The following is a 26,995-nucleotide window of genomic DNA, read 5'->3' as shown; positions in this document are numbered from 1 at the left end:
TGTAGGTTTTTCTTTGAAGGGGAAATAAAATTAATCACACCATCTGGCCACTATTATTTCATTAAAGATTTAATATAGATTTATAAGAAATAAAATACAGAATCTGTTATAAATATCCGACTTATTCTACAGCACTAATCTCAAGTAACCACAGGGTTTACCAATCTGTGATTTTATAAATTAAACTGATTTGCTAAATTAAAAAGAAATTTTACAGACACCATTTTTACTGTTACAAGAAGTCAGCAAAAAACCCAAAACAATAGAAATAAATTTTATGCTAAAGTTACTTTCTGTCCAGGTCGAAACATTGTCCCACTTTGATTTTTTTTCTTCTTAGGATTTTGAAAATTTTCATACCTTAAAAAAAAAAAAATTGAGATAATTACTATTTAATAGGGTCTCTATGAGTCGGGAGAAAGATGAGGCTTTCTACTCCCGTAAAGATTTACACCCTCGGAAACCCTGTACAGGGTCGCTATGGGTCGGACCCGACTCGATGGCACTTAACAACAACAACAACAACAACTATGAGTCGAAATTGATTCTATAGAACTTAATAACAACAACATGTAAAGACTTTAATCACAAAACAAAAGGCAATGGATAGCTTGCAAACAGAATTATATTTTAAAAAATAGAAGGGAAATAGCAAACTGGGGGAAAAAAGTTGCAACAGAAACAAGCGTTTTTATACCTAAGTTTTCAAATGTTGAACACTCTAGTAGAATAAAGAATACAGGAATGAAGAAGTAAGTTAGAAAAGATAAAATACAAATGGCAATGAATAATAAAATTGCAACTTCAATAGTTTTAATCAAAGAAATGCAACGTTTTAAATGAGAAATAACAGTTCTCTAATCCCATCGGCTGAGTTTAGAGAAACCTGGTAATATTCCATGTTAGTGAGGGTGTGGTGAAATGGGCTCTCTCATACACTGTACAGTTCTGGAAGGCAACATGACAATATGTTTCAGAAGTCATAAACAATGGGTACACCTTTGTGATACAACAATTCCACCTGAATTTCTGTGAGATCGTGAGGCAATCATTCCGTTACAAGCATGTCCAATATCACACTGTGTAGGGTAGTAAAAACCTGGAAGCCACTTAAATATCCCCAAACTGGAGACTGGCTCAGGGTCAGTACAGATTAACACTAAAAACAAGAGTAACTGCCACCAGGACTGACTATGAAAGTCAGAAATGTAGAAGCAGATGTTTTTTCTGGTGTGTTTTTTTTTTAATGTTTTATTGTGAATTATGTGATAGTTTACATGGGAGAACATTAGTTTTACATTCATCCTATTGTATGTCATTTCACTGCCATGGTTACAATCCCCTCCATGCATCATCAACCAACCAAAGGGTATACCCTATAAGCCTGCCCCCAGTCATCAGCACACAGCCCTTCTCCCTCTCTGGGTCTAAAGTCCCCAGCTGCTCCATCTCTCCATGTCATCGTCTCTGCCTCCATCTCTGGCATCACTGCTTCTCTGGGTAGGGTCCCGCTCTCTGCTGTTCTCCCTTGATGGTCCCAGGAACCTCTGCTCCTAGACTGAAAAGTTAATCACTCCCCTCCTTAATACAAAATGTCTACCTTTACATTTCCAACCCTCACAATCAGTCCTGATAACAATTATTCACTACTGTATCACAAGAGACCTATCCGCATTTCATTTCATCAGCCCCGCCTAGACAGACTGGACTCAGTGGAGATTCTACTTTCCTTCATGCCCTCTGGATCTAGGTTCCCTCTTGAAAGCTTATAAGTCAGTCACTTCTTGTCTTTGTAGACCCCCATTTTGGGTAGTCAATGTCCAAGTTGCCCATCCCTGTCTACTCTGTGTATGGAGGGGATGGGAATGATCCTTACTATAAAGATTTGTTACCTCTTTTGAGCTGAGGTAGATGTTTTTTGACAAAAGGAGGGGAGTGGTTGATTTTGCAGCCCAGGAGTGGACAGATGGAGCGGCTGGGGACACTGTACTCAGGGAGGGAGAAGGCTGGGGAGCGGGCCTGTGTGTGGGGATACCCTTTGTTTATTTGATGATGCATCGAGGGGATTGTAATCATTGCAATGAAATGAAATACGATAGGATGAATGTAAAACTGATGTTCTCCCGTGTAAACCCATATAATTCACAATAAAAACTTAAAAAAAAAAAAGAGTGTGTGGAGACAGAAGAGTCTTCCCTGAATACTTTTCATCTTGTCTAGATGGGTCCGGTTAAAAGAAAGGGGGATAAGATTCTTATAATTCAATAGTGAGTAATTGTTATCATGACTAATTGCAACTGTCACAATTGAAAAGGTAGAAGTTGTGTAACAAAAATGGGGGAGTAGTTAATCTTACAGTCCAGAAACAGAGGACCCTAGGACCATCAAGGGAGAAGAGCACAAGCAGAATGCAGGACCTTATCCAGAGAAGCAACGATACCAGAGATGGAGGCAGAGATGGGGACATGGAGAAAGGGAGCGGCTGAGGACTCGAGATCTCTAGGTTCATGGGAAGAGAGGGACTAAGAGATAGTGGCCAGGAGGCTGACTTGCAGAATATGTCCTTTAGTGGTATAAATTATTATATATACCCGAGTGTTTAAAAAAAAAAAAAAGAAAAAAGCTAAAGTGACTACAGAGAAATACTGTTAACTGATGGTACATGGAGGGGATTATAATCATTGTGATGAAACAAGGTGTATGATTTGCTGAATGTAAAACTGATGATCACAAAATCCACAATAAAAACGTTGAGAAAAAGAGTAGCAGCATATTTAAAACGTGAACGAATGTTCAGGGTGTGTGTTGTGGTTGGTAAGTACTACGGAGTGGGTTCCGACTCATAGGGACCCTGCACAGGGTTTCCGAGGCTGTACATCTTTATGGGAGCAGAATGCCTCACCTTTATCCCACGGAACCACTGGTAGTTTCGAACTGCTGACCTTGAGGTTGGCAGCCTGATTCGTAACCAATATGCTATCAGGGAATTGCTGTATACCAATATGGATGGTATATTATTTTAATAAGACAAAATATCTAAGTATATGAATAAATATGTTTACCAAGGCAGTAGAATTAAGGAAATTTTGTGTTCTTTTTAATCTTTATCTTTGTTTTCTAATTTTTCTGCATTAAGTAGATATCACAGCAATATGTAAAACCTGTCCCAAAATTTTGCAATAAAAAACTTCTAGAGAGCAGGAATAAACATTTCTTGAATCAAACAGAGCTGAGTCACTGGCCTAGAATGCGGTCAATCAATGGCCTTCAGACTCCTGGGAGGTTACAGTCAATTTCAAGATACCATTACATCCAACTGAAGTCCTGGTGTGACGCTGTCGGTTAATGTGCCCACCGGCAAAGCTGTTTGAACTGCAAGGTCAGCAGTTCAAGCTCACCAGCTGCTCCTCAGAAACCCTATACAGGGTCGATATGGGTCGGAACTAAATCGATGGAACTTAACAACAACAACAAATACATCCAACTGTGTACTAAGCATAGTCCACAGAATGAATACATTTGACTATACGCATGCTTGAGATTAGTAAAATTTTAATTATTTTAAAGCAAACAAGGAATATTTTTAAATATAATTTTTGTAAACAATCAACTGGAATAGTTTAATTTCCTGTTTACAATTTATTGAAAGTAATAAATATTAAATTATTGTTGTTAAGTGCTATTGAGTCGATTCTGACTCAGAGCCATCCTGCGTAGGGTTTTTGAGGAGCAGCTGGTGGGTTTGAACTGCTGACTTTTCAGTTCAAACTGACCTTGCAGTCCAGTGCATTATCCTGCAGTGCCATAGAAAATTAGTTTTTAACAACAAGTAATTCAAATATAAGGAATAGACTGATAAATGAAAATTCATTTTTAATTTTTGTACTTTTAAAGTTTTTAGGTATTTAAATATATGGCCTCTAGACAAATTTTCTGAATTGGCTTTTAAATACTTAGCGAATATATGTGATGTTTAGCAAAAACTTAAAAAGTTTAAGTCCCAAGTAACTATGGGGCCTCTAATAATATCGCTACGTCCAAATCCGTATCTGCTACTTACAGCTCAGCAAAACCCTTCCAGTCCTCTTCACTAATGGACGGCCTTGTGTTACCAAGCGCAGTCATTAAATGAGACTGACTAATAGCCAGACTGGGTTTGACTGGTCCTGGTGGGTTAAGGGATTCATCCTCCTTAAATAAAAAAGAAAGCAGCAAACAGTTAGCCTAGGCACATGATGGAAATAAGAATCAGTCTAAGATGTTACGTCTTTTTGTTAGTTTTTTCAAGACACTATACATTCTCTTTCTGGTAAGGCGACTAAAAATAGTTGGAAAGCAAGAAAGCACTTAATATGACTGAGTTAATGTTACAAATGTAGCCCATTTACAAATCAAAGCAATATACATGAAAAAAGTGTAAACAATTGCTTATTTTAAAAAGACTGAACAATGGTAAGTGGAACCAAGTGCCATACTCCACTGTGGCTCTGGTATCTGCCCTTGATAATGCTGATCTCTGCTCTCAGTTGCTCTGTCTGCTCTTGAGTGAGCTCTTGGTGCCCTTCTTGTGACGCTGTCCTCAGCACGGGAGGTTGTGAAAACAATGGCTCTTTCCCAGGAGCCCCAGGAAAATCCTGAGTCATGGAGCTTGGTGCAGACAAGCCCTGTGAGCTCTGCAGGGGCAAACAGGGTAATGGAGAGGAGAGAAAGCATGTGTTTACTAAAGATAAAAATTTCAAAGAATAGATAAGTTTATATTTTAACTAACTGAAATTAAGGAAGTATAGTATTCTATAAAGGTTCATCAATATGTATGTTACTGAACCACGAGAGAGGGTGAAGGTGGTCATGTGACTTTTTCACTTTCGTACTGCTATTAAATCCAACACATTAAAGCCCCAGGGATAGGTTCCAAATGATGTTTACTCTTATTTTTTCAGCAAGAAGAGGTAAACTAAGGCCTGGGACATTTCAAATAGAAGTTAAGAAACAGAAAACAGAATTAACAACTGGAATCACAATAACAGTACATTTCTATTCTTGGAAATAAAAATGAGTCACTTTTATATTTAAAAAACCTGACTTTATCAAACAAATTGACAAAAAAAAAAAAAAACCCACAAGAAAAATGTAACTAAATATGTACCAAAATGTTAAGAGTGCTAATAAAGCAACAGTTAATCACTGTTAATTCTGTGGGGGAGATGTGTTTGAAGCTACTTTAATTAAACAGGAAAATAATAATATTGCCCACATGTAACCGAAACATTTTCCTTGTTGAAGTACTATAACTACTGGTAACTTTTTCACTGTGCTTATATTTTCCATAAAAAAAATTACAAATACGTAACATTTTGTTGTCAGGAATTTCTGACATTATTGCATCAAACTTCTCATTATCTTCTACTGTCCTATGACAAGAGAATTCAAGTTTAATATAATATGAATTTGCTACTAAGGATGTTTTATAACCAGTAGGGGAGACAGAAAGAAACCAAACAGTAAGCTTGGTCTCCCCTACTTTGGTTCTTCCACTTTGCTGCCAGCCCGAAAAATTGCTAGTTAGTCTAGAAAAATCAAGATTACTTTGCTGAAGAACCAACCAACTAGAAAGAAATGTGGGGCTGGTCAGAAGATAGTCACTGTTCATCTTTATACCAACAAAGAGGTTTACATTTCAGAACTGTATAATGATGACTGTACAAGATACCAAATCAGAAGAGGTTCCATTCCCAAGTTCTGATTCATATGAGCTTCCAAAGTAGAGCCGGTACATATTAAACTTTGATTCATCTGGAAGGATCTCAGACATCTCGAGAGAAACAAGTGACTGCTCTAAGCCACATTCTCCATCTCCAGCTGAATCATCAGAGCCACTACTGTGGTTAAGAAAAACCATCGAAGACAGACTTAGGTCACTATCTGAGCTGGAACTTCTATCCTAGAACACAGAAAAGGGCAACCAAATGTACCGCTTGAAATAAACCACAACTTGGAACTAAGTGAGAAAACAGACAGCATTTTCATGAAGTAATACACAGACACCCACGGCATTGTTCAAAACGCTTACCAATTCTCTAGTGGTTCTGAGAGACACAGTAAAATTTTAACTATTAAAAAAAGGATGGAACATGTATATAATTTCCCAGTCAGTTCCATAAAAAGTCTGTGGCAAAGCTAAGACTCAGATCTCTGGATTTATTCTTATATGCTCTGACTTTTGCTACTTTTATTTTTCTACTCTAAAATAAGGAATCATCCATGCCAATAACATTTGTTGTAAAGAAATGCTGTTTTACATATACACACATTTTCTGGTAATGAAAGTAAAAGAGAATCTCAATGGCTTATCAAAATCAACAACAAAAACTTGGTAGTGTTTGATTTAAGACCTTTAGACCAAGCAAGCATTTTTAGCAAGCTGGGAAGAGTGAAAATAAATCCTTCCTAGAAAATGATATGGTAAAGACCACAGACAGACTCTTTAAGATAAATCCATAACGTCTGTTGCTGTATCAGAAAACAGTCCATTGAGCAATGATGGAGACATAACATAAAGACACAGAAGCCACCAAGAAGGGGATTCTATTGGCCAAATCTAGGACAATCTGGGTATCAAAGTAAAGAACATATCTATAGTTAATTAGTTTTTTTAACAAAGTATGAGCCAAACTAAAAATCTCAATTATTTCTCAATGTATATTACCTAATACATAATATCACAATATAAAGAATATTCTTCCACACACCAATATTAAGGTAAGCTAAAGAAATAGATACAAACTCTTCAAAACTAGAGAATTCTTGGCAAAACCAATACTTTGAACTAAAAGTACATTTAAATTTTTATACCTTTTTAGGATTTTTTAAGGTAGAAAATTTGACATTAAAATGCTCTTAACGATCATTAAAAGGCATATAAACTACCTCCTCATATAACTTACCTGATGCCCACAGGAGAGCAGTCTTCCATGTAAGGCCTCTAACTGGGCATTGTAGAGTAAAGCCTTCAGATCTGCTCCAGTAAAGCAGTCAGTTACCGATGCCACGTGAGCAAGGTCGACATCGTCCATCAGAGGCAGAGAGTCACTGAGAACGCTTAAAATTTCAAGACGTGACATCTGAAGGGAGAAAAATGAACTGGTTTAACAAATAAAAAATAAAACACTATCTTAAACCATATGTCTTCAGGATTTTCATAAATACATAAATCTAGTAAACTTTAACAAGTTGAGAAATGTACTACGAGTCTATGTCTTCCTGGATCCACACCCACTGACAGACAGAACACAAGAAAATGAATGAAAACCACCGTCTTAACTGTTGAATAGAAACCAAGTCTTATTCAGATAGTGTTTATTCTCTAGATTTGGGCAAGTGTACCAACAAAGTTTTCTATAGGAAAATTGAAATAATTTAAATACTAGCTAGTTGTGACAAACACTCATATTCAATCCTTAGAATATTTATTTGCTTATTTGTTCTTTCACTCCTTTATCTATTAGTTTCTAAATTTGAGAATAAGCATCACAACACAGGACTAGAAAAGCCTTTTTCTATATAACCTGCAAGAGGCCCTGTTGGCAGAGTGGGTTCTGACTTGGATTGCTAATTGCAAAGTCAGGAGTTTAATTCCACCAACCGCCCCACTGGAGAAAAGACGAGGCCTCCTGCTCCCGTAAAAATTTCCAGCCTTGGAAACCCTATCACACAGGGTGGCTCCCCGACCACCACCATGTAAATGTAACCTGCTCACATGCTTACTCGTCATGAATATATTTGCTTTTGTATCAGTCTTGGACAGGATAATGTGTTGTGTGATCTTAGAACACAAGTAATACGGACATGCAATACCATGTGTTTCCTCCCTTTTTTCCAAATGGCCAACACTCAACGATTATATGGTTTTCAGACTTGCATGGAAATGGCTGGGTCAAAGAACAGCTTTGCATCTAATTCAGAATCTTTTGTGCTGTGAGCAAGCAGTGGTCAAGGCCCACGCCTACGAAAGCTGGTCTTCTCAGGACAATTGCTATTACCTGCAAAAGGAACGTTCACAAGGAAAGAGTGCAGCATCTGTTGGGTTTAGGACCCTAACTGTGAAATTCTCACCTGATCAGGAGGAGGACAATACACACATTTATCTAGTCGACCAGGCCTGAGCAGGGCAGGGTCAATCAAGTCAGGGCGACTAGTAGCAGCTAACACATACACACCTGAGGGTAAAATAAAGCACTTTTACTAGAGCCTGGTAAAATCACATTATAACAAAATGTCTGTACGTTTACGATTATTACCCTGTAAGCCTTCTACTCCATCCAACTGAGTCAGCAGCTGGTTAACTACTCGGTCTGTCACGCCAGTATTATCATGACCTCTCCGAGAAGCGATGGATTCAAATTCATCAAAGAAGAGGATGCAGGGCTTTGCAGCCTGCGCCCTGGGGAACATAAACATTTCCGATTTTAATAGGGTTTCAGGGCTTGCAAAGAGGGATTTCAAATATGTATAAATCAATCACATACACACATATTTTAAATCTTCTAGACAACAAACCCTTAAAGAAAGTAAACCATATGCTATTTTTCATATTTTTTAAAAAAACTGGGTGTTAGAGAGAACAAGGGCTTTGCCCTGGTCCCATACCTTCTGGGCCGAATAAAAAACAAAACCAAACAAACTTGTCCTCCTGGCAATTCTGACTCATGGCAACCCTGGAGGACAGAACAGAACCGGTCCACCCAGTTTCCAAGGCTGCCGTCCTTGCAGAAGTAGATGGCCACATCTTTCTCCTACAGAGTAGCCAAGTGCTTTCACCATTGCACCACCAGGGCTCCTTAAGAACAGGATAGCAAGGACCTCCCCTCCAAAAAACCCCCCACAAAAACAAAAAACTGACATTTTAAAAATTAATAATTCAGTGTATCACCAGCTGCTCCTCAGAAACCCTACACAGGGTCGCTATGGGTTAGAATCGACTTGACAGCACTTAACAACAACATATACTACTTACTATGCTACACTTTTACTCTGAACATTTCATTATAATTAGCACTCTGGTAGCATAGTGGTTACGAATTGGGCTGCGAACTCCAAGGTCAGCAGTTCGAAACTACCAGCTGTTTTGCGGGAGACAGATGAGTTTTCTGCTTCCATAAAGATTTACAGCCTCAGAAACCCTACAGGGTCGCTATGAGTCGGAACTGACTCCACAGTACATAACCACCATCACCACCACCATCACCAACCACCACCACCTACAGATTAGTAAAGGATTCCGAATCCTGTTCTATTCATGGTTAAATCATAATATAGGAGCAATTATGAGATTCTGTTTCCGTTTTATATTTTCTGTTTTTTTTTTTTTTTTTTTTACTATTTTGAGATTTCCTTAAATGGCCACTATTATACATTTAACATTTTATATTTATATAATTAACATAATATTTCTATTATAATATAGCTATAAAATCAAACAATTTCCAAATTTTAATACTTAAAATGTTTTACATTTAAGTAGTATATGGCAAAACAGGTAATTTCTGTCTTCTAAATTATCAATAATTCACATTAAGTCATAGGTTTTGAACATCAGCTCTTCAAAAAACAAGATTCTGATCATGAAGCACGGATTGGTCAACAGTGATGATGTCATTTACTTTAAACATGATTCACAGGTAACCAACCTAACAAAAATGTCACGCACAGCTTGTTCACTTGCTCCAATATATTTGCTGAGCAACTCTGGCCCCTGTTAGGTAAAATTAAATTAAATTAGAATTCAGATAAAATTATATATAAAAAAATCTAATCTTTGCTTATGGCTAGGTCTAAATTCAGTCATGAATAAGTTTTAATATGACTAACAGGGAACAAATATGAAATACTCAGTGGTTTCTCTGCCAGGACATCTGTGCCTAGAGATTCTCAAAGTGTGTTCCTTCATTTCACTTACGTCTCTTACAAAATGCCACCTCTTCAGAAAGGCCTTGCCTGACGACCCCATCTATAACCCATTCTAGCTATTCTACACCTTCTTGTTTTGCTTTCTCTCCACAGAGAATTCTATTACATATATACGTGCTTATCTGTTCATTATCTCCCCTAGTATAATGCAAGTTCCAAAAGGGCAGCTTTATTTATACAAGAGTTTAATTTATTTATATAAGAGTTGAAGAATATTTTCTAAAAGTTGATTGAAACAAACTTTAAGATTTATGAAAGTTGATTGAAACAAACTTCTCTACATAGATAACAAAATTGGCCATGAGAATGCCTCTCCTTAAACTGGGATAGCATTCATGAAAAAGGATGTTTCTAAAAACTGAATAACAACAACAAAACAAAACTCAAAACGAATTGGCCCCTGTGATCTGCACCTCTTAAAGAGCAAATATGTGAAGGATATGCGATTAAAACAGAATTTGTAGTCCTCATCACCTATTTGGTTATGTGCTAGCATTTGGTTAAACTTCCTCCCCACAGTCAGAGAACTGGAGGCTGACAGGACATGACAAGGCAACATACTGCTGGCAGTCAAGGGCTCTAGGCTGCTGGCCTGTTACAAGTTGCCCTAACCCACCAAAATGGAATCAGCCCTCTGCTGAAACCTTTCCACTGTGGACTCATCCCAAACTGTGATCTGAAGACTTACTAAAGATCACCCTAATGGGATCATATAAATTCACAAGTGTTGATCTTGCAAATTACGTTTTAGAAGCAAAAAGTGAAATGATAATATAAATATAATATCAATTCTATTGGTAAGTGTGGAAAGGATAGCACAGCATGGTCACCTGAGGATCCAGAAACAAGCAGGCAGGGAACTCTACAGGTGTCAGCTGTCAGCGCTCCTTCAGGACTGCCAGGGACCCAAACTCATGTGATCAATTACAGGCAGGCACAATGCAACTGCAAACCACTCAACAGGCTTCCAGATTCTCAACCCATTTTGAAAAAGGCAAGGTAATAATTCCTTTGCCTTAGAATCAAAGCACCTTTTGGTAAATGAATACTGCTGAGGTGCTGAAACTATAATGCCCAAATTACTACATTCACCTTATACCTGAAAAAATTTACACCTAGTATGACATGCAGCCAACAAGCAACAAAACTATAAATACCAGCTTCCCTGCTCTAGTTGTCTATGTTCTCTCCCCCTTTATAGGCAGTTTGCTTTTTATGTAAATATTTATGTGTATTTCTAATTGTAATGCATGAAGATTTGCCTTCAGCAAGAACATAATAAGCCCTAGAAGATAAATGGTTTATTACTCAACTTCCTACTCAGCTCTATCAGCTCTTCAAATATGAGGCTAACTCACCATCAGAAGAGATAAATGTGAATGTACCTTGATACTAATAAAATTCATCCCGCTCTCTCGTGCAATTACTCCAGCTAGCAGGGTTTTTCCTGTTCCAGGAGGCCCATACAATAGTACACCTGTTCTGTGTCGTATGGGCAAGTTTGCAAATAACTCTGGGTACTGAAAAATACAAAAAAAAACAAAAAACAAAAAAACACGATATACAATTCAATTCTGAGAAAGAAATGACTGGGCAGCAGTAAAGATCAATGCATAGAAAAAGGACTTAAACAGTGATAAGTGCTGCCTTTCCTTATCAACACCACAGTGAAAGTAACAAAAAGTCGTGCTCAAAATAAATGAACTCCAATGAACCACCATGGAGCTTTTTCCAGCCATTACTTGACAAGGGATGTAAAGGAAGAAGGACTGTGGAATACATGAGATCTAACATGTATCTGACTGCATCAAATGTCTCCAGTTTTTTCCTTTTTTAACATAAAAAAGTACCACTTTAAGATTTTCTAAAAAGTGTACTTTCTACTTGTATTTTTTCACTGGGCAAGTTATGACAGCTGTCTACATTCAAGTGAAACCAAAGGCCCACTTCCACAGAGTCAATTCCAACTCAGATTCACTCAAAGAAAGAAAAACTTAATTTAACCTAAGTAATTTAATGAGATACAGTTGGGCTACTAACCCCACAGTCAGCAGTTCAAAACTACCAGCTGCTCCAAGGGAGAAAGACGAGGGTTTCTGCTCCAGTAAAGATTTACAGCCTTGGAAACCCAGTACAGGGTCGCTCTGAGTCAGAACCGACTCCACAGAACACCACCACCAGTGTAGTGCTATAGAGTAAGCTTTGGGCTGCAAGGTTGATTTGAACCACAAGGTGGCGGTGCAAACCACCAGTAGCTCTTTGGAAACCCTATACAGGTCGCTATGAGTCAGAACTGACTTTCAAAGGCACTTAACAACATAAAATCGCATGGAAGAGTCTCCAGACTGAATAACTGATCCTAAACCATCAGTGATTTGAGAGAAAGAAAACTTTGAAAACAGGCCAAAGAAGCTGCTGCCCAAATCCCAGTCTCCTATATTGAGTTCCAACTCTGGACAAAATTCCAACCTCATCTCTACCTCTGCTTTATTTGAAACAGGCTCCAAATTTAGAAGTTCAGCACATGGTCTCCATCTATCTGAGCGCTAATGCTTGGTGCCCAGACCCGCACTTGGAGGCATGGTTTGTACTTCCATGCCCATGTTCTCTCAAACAGGCTTTACCCCACTGTCCTGGCTGCACTCACTATGGTCCAGGTCCCAGCAGTGATGGCTCCCAGGACTCACCATCCAGTCACATGTAAACCGAGACCCTCACTCACCATGTCTCTCTCTCTGCATGGGTCCCTGATGCTACGTGGTAATCCTCATTTCCCAGGTCTTTGAGTCAACCACACTACCCCTAGATGCACTATCTAACCTTCTGAATAATCCACATCTGCCACCTTGATCTTGCCATCTGCTTGGTCTACACTGCCCACTAACTCTGCCTTTCCAGGACTAACCCATGGAGTCTTCAGATTGAGTTTAATGCCTCACACTCATGGACCCATGGACCGAGCTGACTTTTCCACCTTCCAGTAATTTCTATTTCTGTTCAAGTCCCATTCTGACAGTTCATTCTGGTTTAGTATAATCTGAATGATTCAAGCAAAACAGAAGAATTCAGAACATCTCATCAAATGAATTTATAAATGCCACCTCAGATTTTCTCATAAATTTTATGGGCAAAGAGTACTTTTATTTGGTAACACAAAGTAAAGATGTACTGAATCAAAATGACATTGAGCAAGCCAAACAACACATAAACAACACAAAGTCAATGAGCCAGCGGTTCTCCTAGGAGTCAATACAACACCTTGGCTGGTAACTGGACAGTATCCATGAGTATCTGCCGAACGTCATGTAATCCACCAATCTTATCCCAGCCCAGGTCTCTAGGTTTATGCAGGTTGACGTTTCGCAGAGACGCAGGAGTGAATCTGCGGAGAGCTTTTTGGAAGTCCATTGTTGTTAAAACTAATTCTGTTTAAAACATAAACAACACTTGCTTTGGTAGACATATTGAATACATGAATTTTCTCAAGATATTTACCTTAGCTGGAGATATCTGGTTTTTACTCAAATACTAAAATGGAATGTGCTTAATTCTTGCCTTACTACAATTACAATTCTCAACAATGGAAAGATGATTCCCAAGTTTGAATGTGGATAGTAGAACATACCTTCCTTGGTGGATATACTCTGAAAAGAGAGACGAGAATGTACGGCTCGATCCACAAGCACTGTAAAATCTCTAGCAACAAACCCTTCTGTCTCTCTAGCTATAAGGTCCAAGTCAAGATCAACAAACTTGTTCATGTCACAGTCCAGTTTATTTTTTAGTACATTATGCAGAATTTCACATCTTTGCTCCTAACAACAAAAAAAAAAACACAAAGTTGAAAATTTTAATTTTATCCATGTATACATTTTGCTGTTAAGTATTAACACATCAATTCCAACTCATAACAACTCATGCACAACAGAACGAAACAGTGCCCGGTCCTGCGTCATCCTCACAATTGTTAGCACATTTGAGCCCACTGCTGCTGCCACTGTGTCAATCCACACTGTTGGGAGTCTTCCTCTTTTTCACTGACCCTTCATTTTAGCATGCATGATATCCTTCTCCAGGGACTCGTTCCTCCCGATAACATGTTTGAAGTATGAGAGATGAAGTCTCGCCATCCTGGATTCCAAAGAGCATTCTGGCTGTACTTCCTCCAAGACAGATCTATTTTGTTCTTCTGGTAGTCCATAGTACTTTTAATATTGTTCTCCAACACCATTAATTCAAATGCATCAATTTTTCTCTGGCCTTCCTTAACTGAAAACATCATGGCTTGGATCAGCCACACTTTAGTCCTCAAACTAATCTCGGTTCTTTAGCACTTTACATAGGTCTTTTGCAGCAGAGTTGCCTAATTAAATATGCATACATTTTAGAATACATATTCTGAGAATTGTTGTTGTTGTTAAGTGTTGTCGAGCAGCTGGTAAGCGTGAACCGCCGACCTTGTGGTTCAAACCGACTTTGCATTCCAGTGCATTAACCCAGAGCGCCACACCAGGCTACCGTAATCTAGTGACAGCAGTAGACTGGTTCATGTCTGGGAATGGACTAGGAGGCGGGCCGGGCTGCCGAGAGATACTAGGACACTTCTGGATGTGATGAAGATGTTTGCTACTTTAACTGTGGTGATGGTTTCAAGGTTACATGTCAATTGAACATAGTGTGTATTTTAAATACATGAGTTTGTTGTAATTAAATTATACCTCAATAAATTTATAAGAAAAATTAGATGTACAAATGATTACCATTTCTTTCTCAAATAAACTTTTAGTAACATATAGGTCCTTTTAAGAATTTTTTGTTTTGTTATTGTTGTGGTTCCTATAACATTTATTTCTAAAAACATATATATAGTGGCCAACATCACCATATTCTGCTATACTTAATAACAAGTTTTAAAACTCTTGTTCTATATTATAAGTTATGTAGCTCAGAGTCTAAATATTTAGAATATTTAGAATTCTCTAAGTGAGAATTTTAAATAAGAACCCAAAATATGCATAGAACCCACTTCTTTGAGCTCACTGCCCCCTAAAATTACCAGGAGTATGAGCTCTGGTAGCGTAGTGGTTACGAATCGGGCTGCGAACCTTAAGGTCAGCGGTTTGAAACTACCAGCCGCTCCGCGGGAGAAAGATGAGGCTTTCTACTCCCGTAAAGATTTACACCCTCGGAAACCCTGTACAGGGTCGCTATGGGTCGGAACCGACTCGATGGCACTTAACAACAACAACAACAACATGAGTCCCCAAAGGAGACTATGGGTCACATATGATAGTGGAAAAAATATTTAGATAATTTTTATACAAACATCTTGCATTTCTCACTGTTCTTTTTCATTCAGAATAAATACTGTTGAACACCCATATTCACTGCAGCATTATTCACAATAGAAAAGGAGATGGAAACAACCTACATGCTCACCAGCGTGATGAATGGATAAACACACAATGGAATAATGATGAATCTGTTAAACAGCTCACAACCTAGATGAATCTAAAGGATATTATCTGAGTGAAACTAGTCCATTGCAAAAAGGAAAATACTAAGTCAGCTCACTAACATGAAATATCAAGAAAAGGTTTACACACAGAAAGAAACTTAATGGTTACCAAGGATGGAGTGGTTGGGAGGGAATACCACTACTGAGGTGGGGGGTGTGGTGGCTCTGTAGGATTAGTACTAGACTGTCAACCCTAAGGTCAGGAGTTTGAGCCCAGCAGCCACTCTGGGGGAGAAAGATGAGGCTGTCTGCTCCTGCAAAGATTTACAGCCCCAGAAACCCTATGCAGTGTCACGATGAGTCAGAGTGACTGATGACAGTCAATACAACAACATCCAATCCTGTAATAAATAATAATGTACAAGTGAGTATGTACATAGTTATATAAGGGTGGGAGGGCATATGGGAGTACACCCATGTGCTCTATTGGGTTGACAGCAGACATTCTTACATACATATTGTACGTGCTGCAGATATACCCATGTATGTAATAGTGTGCAAAGGGCACAATCATCAAACCCTCAAAGCCAGAAACAAACCCCTCCTGGGACTGAGATATCAGGCCTCAGGGCTGGTGCCCATAGTCTCGGGGGATATCTTCGCACTACAATAAAATATCAAACAAAAAAAGGAAGAAAAACTGTTTCAAAAAAGTAATTTCCCTGGGAAGTACATCATCGTATTTCAGATATAAATTATAATTGTACATCTAATACAATAAGCACTGAGGGCTGACTCTTAAATATCCTTAAGGTTATTAACATAAGCACAAACTTAAAGCAAAAAATGATAATGATTTCTGTAAAGAAGGAAATCTTTCAACAACCTTCATGAAGAGTACATTACCTGGTTAGGAGGATGAATGTGCTGGAAACACTGAAACACGTGAACTCCTTGGGCAGCAATAAGTGAAGGATGCAGAGACTGCTGGGATTGGCTTGTTGCCATCAGAGCAACCAAACTTCCCATGGAAACAAATTCTTTTATCATATTGTTCAATGCTAGAATTAAACATTTCTTAATTAGTGTAATATAAAGCTTAGGAAACATAAACCGTAACTTTAAATGACATATTTATTTAAAATAATGATAACCCGAAGTTGAGGTTTAAGGTGGAATATATACAGTAGGCTCTTTCAGACCTGTTAGAATTTAATTCATGTACCTGGCCACTGATTTACCTATGGAGGGCCTAGTATGGGCCAGGCTCTAATCAATCCAATGGAGGGGCAGGCGGTAGTATATACTCTTATCTGTCTGCCCTGATCAGTACCTAGTGAGGCTCCCAACTCCTAGATCTCACAAAGCAGGTGAATGGACAGTAAAGAGGGGTCTCTGAAATGAGTCTGTTACAGACAGGCAACAACTTTCCATACTGTATTCTGTATAGTAAGCAAAATATAGCTTATATTCCTGACTTTATGAACCATCTCTTTCCACCCCCAGGTTTTCCAAGATTTTGTTGGTGTGAGAAGGTCAGAACTGAAAGAGGTATTACGAGAAGTTGCCAGTACTCCTTGAAGCACTAGGTTAACAACTCTTGCAGAGGCTATATGATTCAAAACTTAAGATATATGCTAGTTCAAAATAAATACATCCACAGCACCGTGGCTGCATTTACTACTTCAGCTCTCAAGAACCACGGGGCAGCTGAGCACTGCCAAGCTCTCCAGCCCTGCCCCCAGCCCTCTTCTTGCCTTCTATGCTCAAGTGAATGGAGTAGTCCCCCACATAACCATGGTTTGGGCACCTTCACACTTTTGCCTAGGGAGCACAATTCCTTTACTTCTTCATTTAGCTATTTTTTATTCCTCTGTCAAAACTTAGCTCCGTTATCAACACCTCCAGGAAGCTATCATTATTATTATTATGAGCTAAAACTGTCTATTTTTCTCTCCTCCACTAGACTTTGAAAATACAGATTAGCCCCGAAGGCAGTCAGAACACAGGGTCTAATGGCTGTTCTCCGTAACAGTGTGTCTGCCATGACCACTACAAATGCTGTCCAACAAAAGACAAAGAGTCACCATGTGCGAGGCGCTGGCTCCGCACCGCCGTGGGGCTGTGCTCGTGTTCAGGGAGAGTGGGCAAGCCAACAATGAGATCGAGGTCGTCCAGCAGAACAGCGGATGGCTGCCTCCAAGCTGCCTCTGAGAAAGCTGTCTCTAAGGACTTTTGTATGCTTTCAAGTCTTTTTCCTAAATACAGAAGATAGGAGATGGTTTCAGGGCTATTTTAGGGCTGGCAGAGTTCAGGCTGCCACTGAGACAACCAAAACCAGGACAGACGTACTGCTGTTGAGTCCACTCTGACTCATAGTGACCCTGCAGGACAGAGTCCAATTGCCCACAGGGTCTCAAGACTGTCTACCCCGAGGGCAGCAGACGGCCACACCTTCATCCCACGAACAGCTGGTGAGCTCAAAACCCACAGACCTTTGGTTGGCAGTCAAGCACTTTAACTACTTTGTCACCAACGCTTCTTTCTGAAAGCATTAGAAAAGCTAAATATTGATTAAACTATAAAAATTCAATCCATAGTTTATTAATATAACAACTCCTAAAACTTGTTAACCTGACACAAGTTCAATTAATATAGCCTCAAAGGTCTCAACAAAATACTGAGCTTTAGAAACCTGGAAAATAAATATACTGCTATCATTTCTAAATTTCTCCAGAGAGGATTTCAGATGACTTACAACAAGCTAGTAAAATAAAAGTGGAATATGGGGAAATGTACACGAGAGGCAGGGGCAAGATTGAGGCAAAACAAGATGAAGGCAGCTGCCCTGAGATCCTGGGTGTGCTATATCGGATTCACAAAGCTAGCTTCAAACTTCTTGTTCTGTTACAAGATTTTAATTTTCAAATAGTAGATAATATACCACGATCATATGAAGACATAAAAATTTCTATGACTTAGTTCTAAATTAAAAGTTTTACCTGAGGCTTCATGAAGGACACGAAAAGATGGACAATGTTTCTAATTACAACCATTTTTGCAGCAAATAAAGTAATGAGTTTCCAAAAGCGATTTCTGAGTTTCATAAAGTATAGAAACTGAGATCAATTGGGACTATATGGTAGTTGTAATTAAAGGGAAAAATTGACTTTGCAAAGTAAAATATTTTCAATCTCTCTTTTTCATTGAATAGATAACAATGTGTCAAAAATAATACATTTGGTGAATTGCAATTCTCCTTCCCAATATTCTCCACAGCCACCAACTTTCCATCCCCTGAGTCAAGTCTTCAATGTTTGGCCTAGAAAAATAAATAGACCTTCCTAAAATATAAAAGTCTAGAAATTTTATGCAAGACATTAGACAGTCAAAGACTGAGCATATCTAAGGAATGTCAATTGCTAAAGGATAAACAGAAAAATTAAATAAAATAGATATTTGTATTTATTAGATATCAGCATCAAACAATAGTTCAGTCTTTCTACCAAAAAAGGAAGTTACGTATTAAATTCATACCATATTCATACCTTGCAAAGCTTTACAGTCAACTATTTCCACATGTGCATCCAAAGTGTCAAATGCTTCTTTACAGATTGCCTTGGCTAAAGTTGATTTTCCACTCCCCTAGGAAATAATTCAGAAGGACTTCGACATAGTGAATCACAGAAATAGCTTTTTTCACTGTGGCAACCACCAAATTACCACATGACACAGCAAATCTACTCCCAGGTGTATACGCAAAACAAGCTAAGGCAGGAGCTCAAATAGATACTTGCACACCAATGTTCACAGTCAAGAATCCGCAATAGCCAAGGTGGAAACAACCAGTGTTCATCAACAGATGAATGGATAACAAATGTGGGCGATATCCACACAACAGAATATTCAATCATAAAGAGAAATGAAGTTCTGATACATACTACAACACGGATGAACTTCAAATTCTATACCAGGGAAATATACTAGACACAAAGAACAAATACTGTGTAGGATTCCAATTATATGAAATATCTAGAATAGGCAAGTGATTCACAATGTTATGAAAATAGATTAGTGGTTACCAAGGACTGGGGTTGAGGAGAAATAGGGAGTTATTGCTTAATGGGTACAGAATTGCTGTTTAGGTTGAGAAAAAGTTTTGGAAAAAATAATGGTGATAGTTGCATAACATTGTGACTCACTGAGCTGTACACTTAAAAATGGTTAAAACAGTCAATGTCATTATATGAGGGGGCTTCAAAAAATGTGTGGGAAAATTCTGTTATATTTTAAATCCATTTTCCATGAACTTTTTGAAGACCTCCTCTCCAACCCCCCTATACACACCTATTCCTCACTTAATGACATTATTAGGTTCCAAACAGCAGGACATTGTGTGAAAATCAGTGCTGTGTGACAATGTAAGATGACCAATGACTACAGCATCGTGTCATTGCCTAACTGTCACCCACTGAGAACACGGCCCAGCCAAGATGACACAAACTGAACCATCACAGCCATTTGATATTTCCAGGTGTACATTGCTAATGTACAAAAGAGTTGAGTAATAGAGTTTTAATTACTGTAGTAAATGTGAAATGTTGGATAATGAGACCATCAATATGTGAGAGTAGGTGTGTATTTTATTATAGTAATTTTTAAAAATTAGGGAGTAAATGCTTTTCATTTCTCATGTTAACAACCCTGTAGAACAGATGATCAAAATTCAAAGAGAAAAGCACAAAAAGTTATCAGTTCATGAAGACGAGCATATTTTAACCTCATACCTTTCCTCCTGTGAGCAAAAGGGCTCCATTCCTCAGTCCGGCCACAAGGGACATTAGCTGTCGAGACAAAGGGCGTCCCAGGAGGCTATGAGTGATGTGCTCCATGGATGTTGTACCTAAGGAATTCACTCCTCTGCAAAACATACCAATTGTGAGGGGATAAAACATGGAGGCAAAATAAATTAGCGACCAGAAATTTGGAACTTCCCTCCCCAGTCTAGTTCAGGAATTAAAAGAGCAAAATCTTACATATTCTCCCTTACTTAAGAAGAAGTATACCGGTTAGTGCCAAGTCTGATTTACAGCTTTTAAAATTAGTTTTATTACTTTCAAATATGTGAAGTAATTATAGCTTTACTCTAATAGGAGTCCTTAAGGAATTTTGGTTAAAACATACATGCAACACCCTTCAAAATAATTTCTGGTTTGCAGATTAATCAGAGAGCATGTTTTTTGAAGCACTTAGGGTAGCTGAAGACTATGTCCTCATAAATTAAATATGGACACTACAATCAAGTTTCAATCTGAAGGTTGTGCAAACTTGAACGTCAACCTTCTTTATGACACTCACACTTTGTTTCCGCAAATAAGAATATCATAAATTCCTAATTATTTCATCTTAACTAAAGAGATGTTACTTATATTAATGAATACTATGCTGTATAGTGTAGTACTATAGGATTAAGCACTGGACTGCAAACCACAAGGTTGGCGGTTAAAACCCACCAGCGGCTCCTTGGAAACCCTATATAGGGTTGCTATGAGTCGGAAGTCGGAACCGATTCGATCACATGTAACAACAAACAGCATGCTGTATTCAAACATTTTTACGTTATGACTTAATCCTTTTATTAAATCATATACAGATTATACTACAGAAAACCAAATCACTACTAGTATGTCTGCCAAAAGCCTTTGGGAAAAAGTCTAAGAAGCACTATTATATTAAGAGTCTCACGGTGTTTAAGAGATAAAGAACTTAAGAGAGTGTTCTTTTTAGATTTGTCCGTCTTTAAAAAGTTGAAGAAAAATAATTACAACTATTACATTAATAAGATGATGAAAGAATCCATTTGAAACCTTTTAAAACATTCAACTGATAATTTTAGATTTAACTATTATTTGCTCTTAGAATTATAAACTATTTTATTCAATCACATATAATAATCTAGGCCACATCTAGTTGCTGTCTTCTCACACACCAATTCTCAAAGTAAAATTTTTAATAGCTTCAGTTTTAGTTATCTGAGAAGGCAAGATAAATCTCTGTTAGTTGTGAAGACAGAGACAATCCTTGGAAAAGTATCAGCTAATGGTGTGGAGCTGTAGGATAAGCACTGAACTGCTAACCACCAGGTTGGTGGTTCAAACCCACCAGTCATTCACAGTCAGAACCTACTCCACAGTACTTCACCATCACTGCAATGCATCAGTGGGAAGAGCCCTGGTGGTGCAGTGGTTAATCAAAAGGTCAACAGTTCAAATCCACTAGCTGTTCCTTGGAGAAAGATGTAGCATTCTGCTTCTGTAAAGATCTACAGCCTTGGAACTTCTATGGGGCACTACTACTCTGGCCTACAAGGTCACTATGAGTGGGAACTGACTCAGCAGCAAAGGGATTGGTTTGAGTGCATTAGTGAAAGAGCCCTGGAGGCACCTGGCTGCTTACTAAATGGCTGGCAGATAGAACTCACCCAGTGGCTTCATGGAAGAAAGTCCTGGCTACTTGCTCCCATGAAGAGTACAAACAACCTAGGAAACCCTATGTATTTGCAGTACTACTCTTGTCGTATGGCACTGCCATAAGTAAAAAATCAGCTCAACGGTACCTAACAAACAATACATGAGCAAGATCATTAATATATACTTTTAATATTTAGAAAGGTCTTTAGATATGCACATCCATGCTGCACTATTCACACTAGCAAAAAAGATGTTGATATCCTAAATGCCCATCAACAGAAGAATGGTTAAAAAAACTCTGGTACATACACACCATGGACTATTACACATTGCTGAAGAATAATGATGAAATCCATGTAACACCTCATAATATGGTGGAACTTAGGGGACGTTGTTGTTGTGTGCTGTTGAGTTGGTTCCGACTCATATCAACTATACATAGGGTTTCCAAGAGCATCTGATGGATTTGAACTGCCGACCTTGTTGCTACCAGTCCAGTACCTATCCTATAGTGCCACACCAGGGCTCATTATGCTGAGTGAAATTTGTCAACCACAAAAGAACAAATATTCTATGAGACCACTATTGTAAAAAGTCAAGAAAAGGTTTTCATGCTTAAAAGAAACAATCTATTGCTGGAAACCAGGGATGAGAGGAAAGGGAGAATTATTGACTGGCTAGAGGGGAGACACATGTTAACTTGGGTGGTGGGGAAGGCAGTTCAAAGAAAGAAAGAGAAAAACTCTAGCACCCATATCTTAAACATGCTAGTTTGACCAATGCTTCTTACCCCAAGGAGCTCAGCTTTAAAAAGGGAACAACAGAGTCAACTTCCCCACTGCTCTCTTCTTTTACAAGAGGGTCTAGAAGGACCTACAGAAGCAAGGAAAACTCAGTTTTACAGTTCAGAATTAGGCCTCTTGCAGTGTTTCTCAAGTGTCAGGAACCTGAATTGCTGTCTCTATTAAACCAGAGAGCAATGTACTGTGCAGACAGGATCATTACTTAAAATAGCTTTGACAACAACTTTGCTCATTATTTGACAGATATTTATGATTAAAAAGCAATAAAGAATACAAACTCCTTAACCAATTTTACAGATAAATCTTTATTTGAAGCTTTGATTTGTGTCAAAATTATTATTTTCACAATTCTCAAATTTGCATCTTCTCTGAATATTTCAATTACATTTCAAAAGTAAAGAAACAATGCTTATGTCCAAACCATTAAAACTGCAAACTACTAGAGCATCTTTAATTCAATCACGACATAACACTATTCTGAAAAAGTGTATTTTTTTTTTTTGGAAGAAAAGTGCTGTGGTAAGATTTGTAAAGAGTTGAGAATTTAAGGATTGCCCAAATAATAGAGACTGAGAACTGAAGAAACATCAAAAATAACCTGGGTGGTACAGCAAAACTATAAGTAAAATATGAATTCTCAAAATCAACCCCCTAAAATTTAATTTTCTTTTGTTTCAATAACAGAAAAATTTTATGTCAAGATCCATTTGCCAGTGAACATATCAATTCTATTTCTGCAACTTATGCTGAGGCATTGATTTTAAGATAAATCAAAATTGCTGTATGTTAAATACTATAGAATAAAATATTTTAGTTAGCCCTTTTGTCACTCGGGTTTGTATTACACTTCAGGAAGCAAGGTCTTCCAGGTAAAATCAAACTGAATTATCAATCACATGTGACAAATATTATCGCATTAAGTATTCAATAGTATATAATTACTTCTATTGTGGTCTTCTGCAGCAGGTTGGGACTCAACAGAAAAATATTTTTTGCTTTATCTTTTTCCCAAGAGTGAACTGTATTCAGAGAAAATTCTTTCAACTCTATTGAAAAAAAAGTAAAAGTGCAGAGTTACTATTGGATATAAAATAAAATAATTTAGATTATAACTATTAAACTAACTTAAATCTAAATAAAGCCTACATCAATTATGTGTTTTCTTGAAAGTGCAAAATATCATTATAATGTTTTATTGTTCAATGTTACAATTTTGAAATATAATTTAAAAATAGGATGACCATTTCAATAGGAAAAATACCAAAATAACAAATTTACCCACCATTTTTAATTTCCAGCTTAAGAGTTTCTTCCTCTGATATTATTAAAGGAAGCATGGTGGTAGTGGATTGTTGTAGCCATGAATGGAACACAGTTTTTATGTCCTCTTCACTTGTATCTTTAGGCTGTCGTAGAAAGGGAAAGAATAGTAATAAATTGTTCTGGTACCTCATTTTAAAAAGGTAGAAACAACTCAAGTATCCATGAACAAATATGAATGAATGAGAAGTATGTGGAATATACATACAATGCAATATTACTCAACCATAAAGAGGAATGAAGTTCTCTCTTCCTGGTCCCCAGGCCCCATCCTCACTATGCAATTTCCAAGAAATAAAAGGGTATGTACTCCTGCCTAATGGCGGAACCATTCATAGAAACAGAGAAATCATGACATGCTCAGTGTTAAGACATTTTGAATTTAGGATGCAGTGGTGGTGGTGGTTATGTGCTGTGGAGTCACTTCCGACTCATGGATATGGATAAACCTTGAAAACGCACTGAGAGAAATAAGCCAGACAAAACAACAAATATTGAATGATTCCACTTATATGAAATATCTAGAATAAGTAAAATGCATAAAGGCCTTAATTTATTAGTGGTTACCAAGGATAGGTGGGAGGGGAAAACAAGAAGTTATTATATAAGAGGTATTGAGTTATTTTTTATATATGATGAAAAACAGTTGGAAATGGATACTAGTATTACAACATGGTGAATTTAATTGCATTTATATCACTAAACTGTACATTCACAATGGTTGAAATGGCTAATTAAAAATTATTTTTAAAATTAAAATGAAGACTTTTAAAACCCACTTAAATTAAAAAAATAGAAATAACAAAAATTCAGAGAAGAAAAATGATTCATATTTGTCCAGAAAACTAAACGTCTATTCTACCATTTCTAAGTTCCATTTCTGTTACCTGTCTTCGTCCCGAGTCAACCATAGAAGCGCTACTTAAGCTCAGTTCAGAAAATGATCATTACCAAAAGCAGGCGAAACTAAAAAACAAACATCACATTCCCATTCTTAAAAATCACAGAAATCATCACTTACTTCTTTGGATCTTATTGGCAATGCGATTAAAGGTAAGTCATAAAGTGAAATGTGAACATTTATAAGTTCGTTTTTCCTTAGAGGAAGATCATATTATGTTTGGAATGTTTTGAACCTAAAACATAGTAATTATCCTGTAGTACAACTCTCTAAGAACTGGTAACCCAAATATGATACATACAATATTTTCTTAAAAACAACTTTTAATAAAGTTCTATACCTCACTTCCTGACCGTATCAGTTATCAAAAAACTGAGTAAAAATAAAACAGCCTAGTACTCTTATAGTCTGTAATATTGACAATGAAAAATGGGGGGTAAATTTTTAATTATGTGACTGGGCAAAAACATCAACTTTTAAAAAGCCAAAGTGATCCTTATGTGTATCACTTATTCAAGATTTCTTTTCCCTTGTAGCAAAAAGGAAAACATAACATTACCTAATTAAAGCAATTTTAGATATTTTACAACATGTGTGAAAGATTTTTCGATAGAACATAAACTTGAACTCACTAAATACTCTCTGGGTTGTAATTTTAGAGATCTTGGAACTTTGGGGATAATTTCCACTGAAGTTATTCTGACTACTGCATGCATTTCTATATTTAGTCTCTTTCTCAAGTCGTCTGGAATCTGAAATTCAAAAATAAAAATATAAATATGTTCAAAGCTTGATTAAAAAATATTTCACAGCATAAATGTTGGCATTTCCTTCTATGAATTCAGGTGAAATTACCACAATGATTCGCTGTACAATGAGATGGATGTTCAAGTATTGCTACACTACAAACATCTTATTTTTCCCTACATTTCTTTCCTTCCCTTTACATCCTCTTTAGAATTACAGCTTTGAAAGGATGTATTTGACTCTATCTACAATACCCATAGCTTCAACTGTGGTATAATTACCTCAAATTAAGTACAAATTTGCAATCTTTGGACAATTGAGAGTCAATAAAAAAGATGGAGTGATCAAAGCTAATCACAGTTTGCCATGGGCCCCATTACATCCAGAGAGAAACTTGATCTAAAAGGCAAAGGGTACACTTTCCACCCCACTAATGAAAATGTTCTAAACTTAGATGGTTAAACAACTCTGCGATTACACACACAAAAAAACTACAGAGTTGTACAATTTAAATTATATCTAAATTAAGATGTTAAAAAATTCTCAGCTCCTAATAGTGGTTTGGAATCCTGGTGTGGCACTGTGGGTTGGACCTTGCATTGGACTGCAAGGTCATTTTGAACTGCAAGGTTGGTGGTTCAAGCTCACCAGCCACTCCTCAAAAATTCTACACAGGTTTACTATGATTCAGAACCGACTCAAAGGCACTTAATGAAATATTGATATGCATTAAAAAACAAACTCCCAATACTTTCTATTTATGATCTCTAAAGACCATATAAATGCATATTAATAAAAACTCGAAGGTGCATGTCCTTAGCTAAAGAAGTTATTAATCAAGCTTCCTGTTTAAGAAACAAAACAAAAATCACCTTACTTTATTACTAGGGTAATAAAGGCCTAAATCAACACGAATTTAAAGGTCAGATATTTCCAAGGGACCAATTTTGATTTAGCAAACCAAGCTTGTTTGGGAGGCTGCTTTCCCGTGGCTCCTGTACCTTTAGAGCAGAGTAGGAAGCACAGACTCCTCACTGCTCTCTTCCTGGTCCCCAGGCCCCATCCTCACTATGCAATTTCCAAGAAATAAAAGGGTATGTACTCCTGCCTAATGGCGGAACCATTCATAGAAATAGAGAAATCATGACATGCTCAGTGTTAAGACATTTTGAATTTAGGATGCAGTGGTGGTGGTGGTTATGTGCCGTGGAGTCGCTTCCGACTCATAATAACCCTGTACAGGGTTTCTGAGGCTGTAAATCTTTACCGGAGCAGAAACCTCATATTTCTCCCATGGAACAGCTGGTGGTTTCGAACTACTGACCTAGAA

The 26,995-nt window shown here is 37.5% G+C and overlaps 1 protein-coding gene across 2 annotated transcripts in view; it reads right to left on the bottom strand.

Annotated features, from left to right (window-relative positions):
- Window positions 1-275: 275 nt before the first annotated feature.
- The window catches only part of PEX1 (peroxisomal biogenesis factor 1), a 43,320-nt gene continuing 16,600 nt past the window's right edge, over window positions 276-26,995 (bottom strand). Inside the window, exons 6-24 of one of the 2 annotated variants that reach the window (XM_006834299.1) lie at window positions 25,551-25,670; window positions 23,980-24,103; window positions 23,640-23,743; window positions 22,685-22,767; window positions 20,212-20,344; window positions 18,973-19,069; window positions 17,512-17,682; window positions 16,331-16,485; window positions 13,592-13,781; window positions 13,225-13,391; window positions 11,352-11,486; window positions 9,687-9,751; window positions 8,298-8,440; window positions 8,113-8,216; window positions 6,945-7,121; window positions 5,711-5,941; window positions 4,476-4,673; window positions 4,061-4,191; window positions 276-360 (exon numbers count right to left, since the gene is read on the bottom strand). In XM_006834299.1, the coding sequence (XP_006834362.1) occupies window positions 276-360; window positions 4,061-4,191; window positions 4,476-4,673; window positions 5,711-5,941; window positions 6,945-7,121; window positions 8,113-8,216; window positions 8,298-8,440; window positions 9,687-9,751; window positions 11,352-11,486; window positions 13,225-13,391; window positions 13,592-13,781; window positions 16,331-16,485; window positions 17,512-17,682; window positions 18,973-19,069; window positions 20,212-20,344; window positions 22,685-22,767; window positions 23,640-23,743; window positions 23,980-24,103; window positions 25,551-25,670 (2,613 nt within the window). The remainder of the gene's footprint in view (window positions 361-4,060; window positions 4,192-4,475; window positions 4,674-5,710; window positions 5,942-6,944; window positions 7,122-8,112; window positions 8,217-8,297; window positions 8,441-9,686; window positions 9,752-11,351; window positions 11,487-13,224; window positions 13,392-13,591; window positions 13,782-16,330; window positions 16,486-17,511; window positions 17,683-18,972; window positions 19,070-20,211; window positions 20,345-22,684; window positions 22,768-23,639; window positions 23,744-23,979; window positions 24,104-25,550; window positions 25,671-26,995) is intronic. The other variant, XM_006834300.1, reaches the window with a different exon arrangement.

This window comes from Chrysochloris asiatica, unplaced genomic scaffold, assembly GCF_000296735.1.
Source record: "Chrysochloris asiatica unplaced genomic scaffold, ChrAsi1.0 scaffold00010, whole genome shotgun sequence".
NCBI lineage: Eukaryota > Metazoa > Chordata > Mammalia > Afrosoricida > Chrysochloridae > Chrysochloris > Chrysochloris asiatica.
Note: the sequence above shows the minus strand (reverse complement) of the source record. Positions and strands in the feature narration are given on the sequence as shown.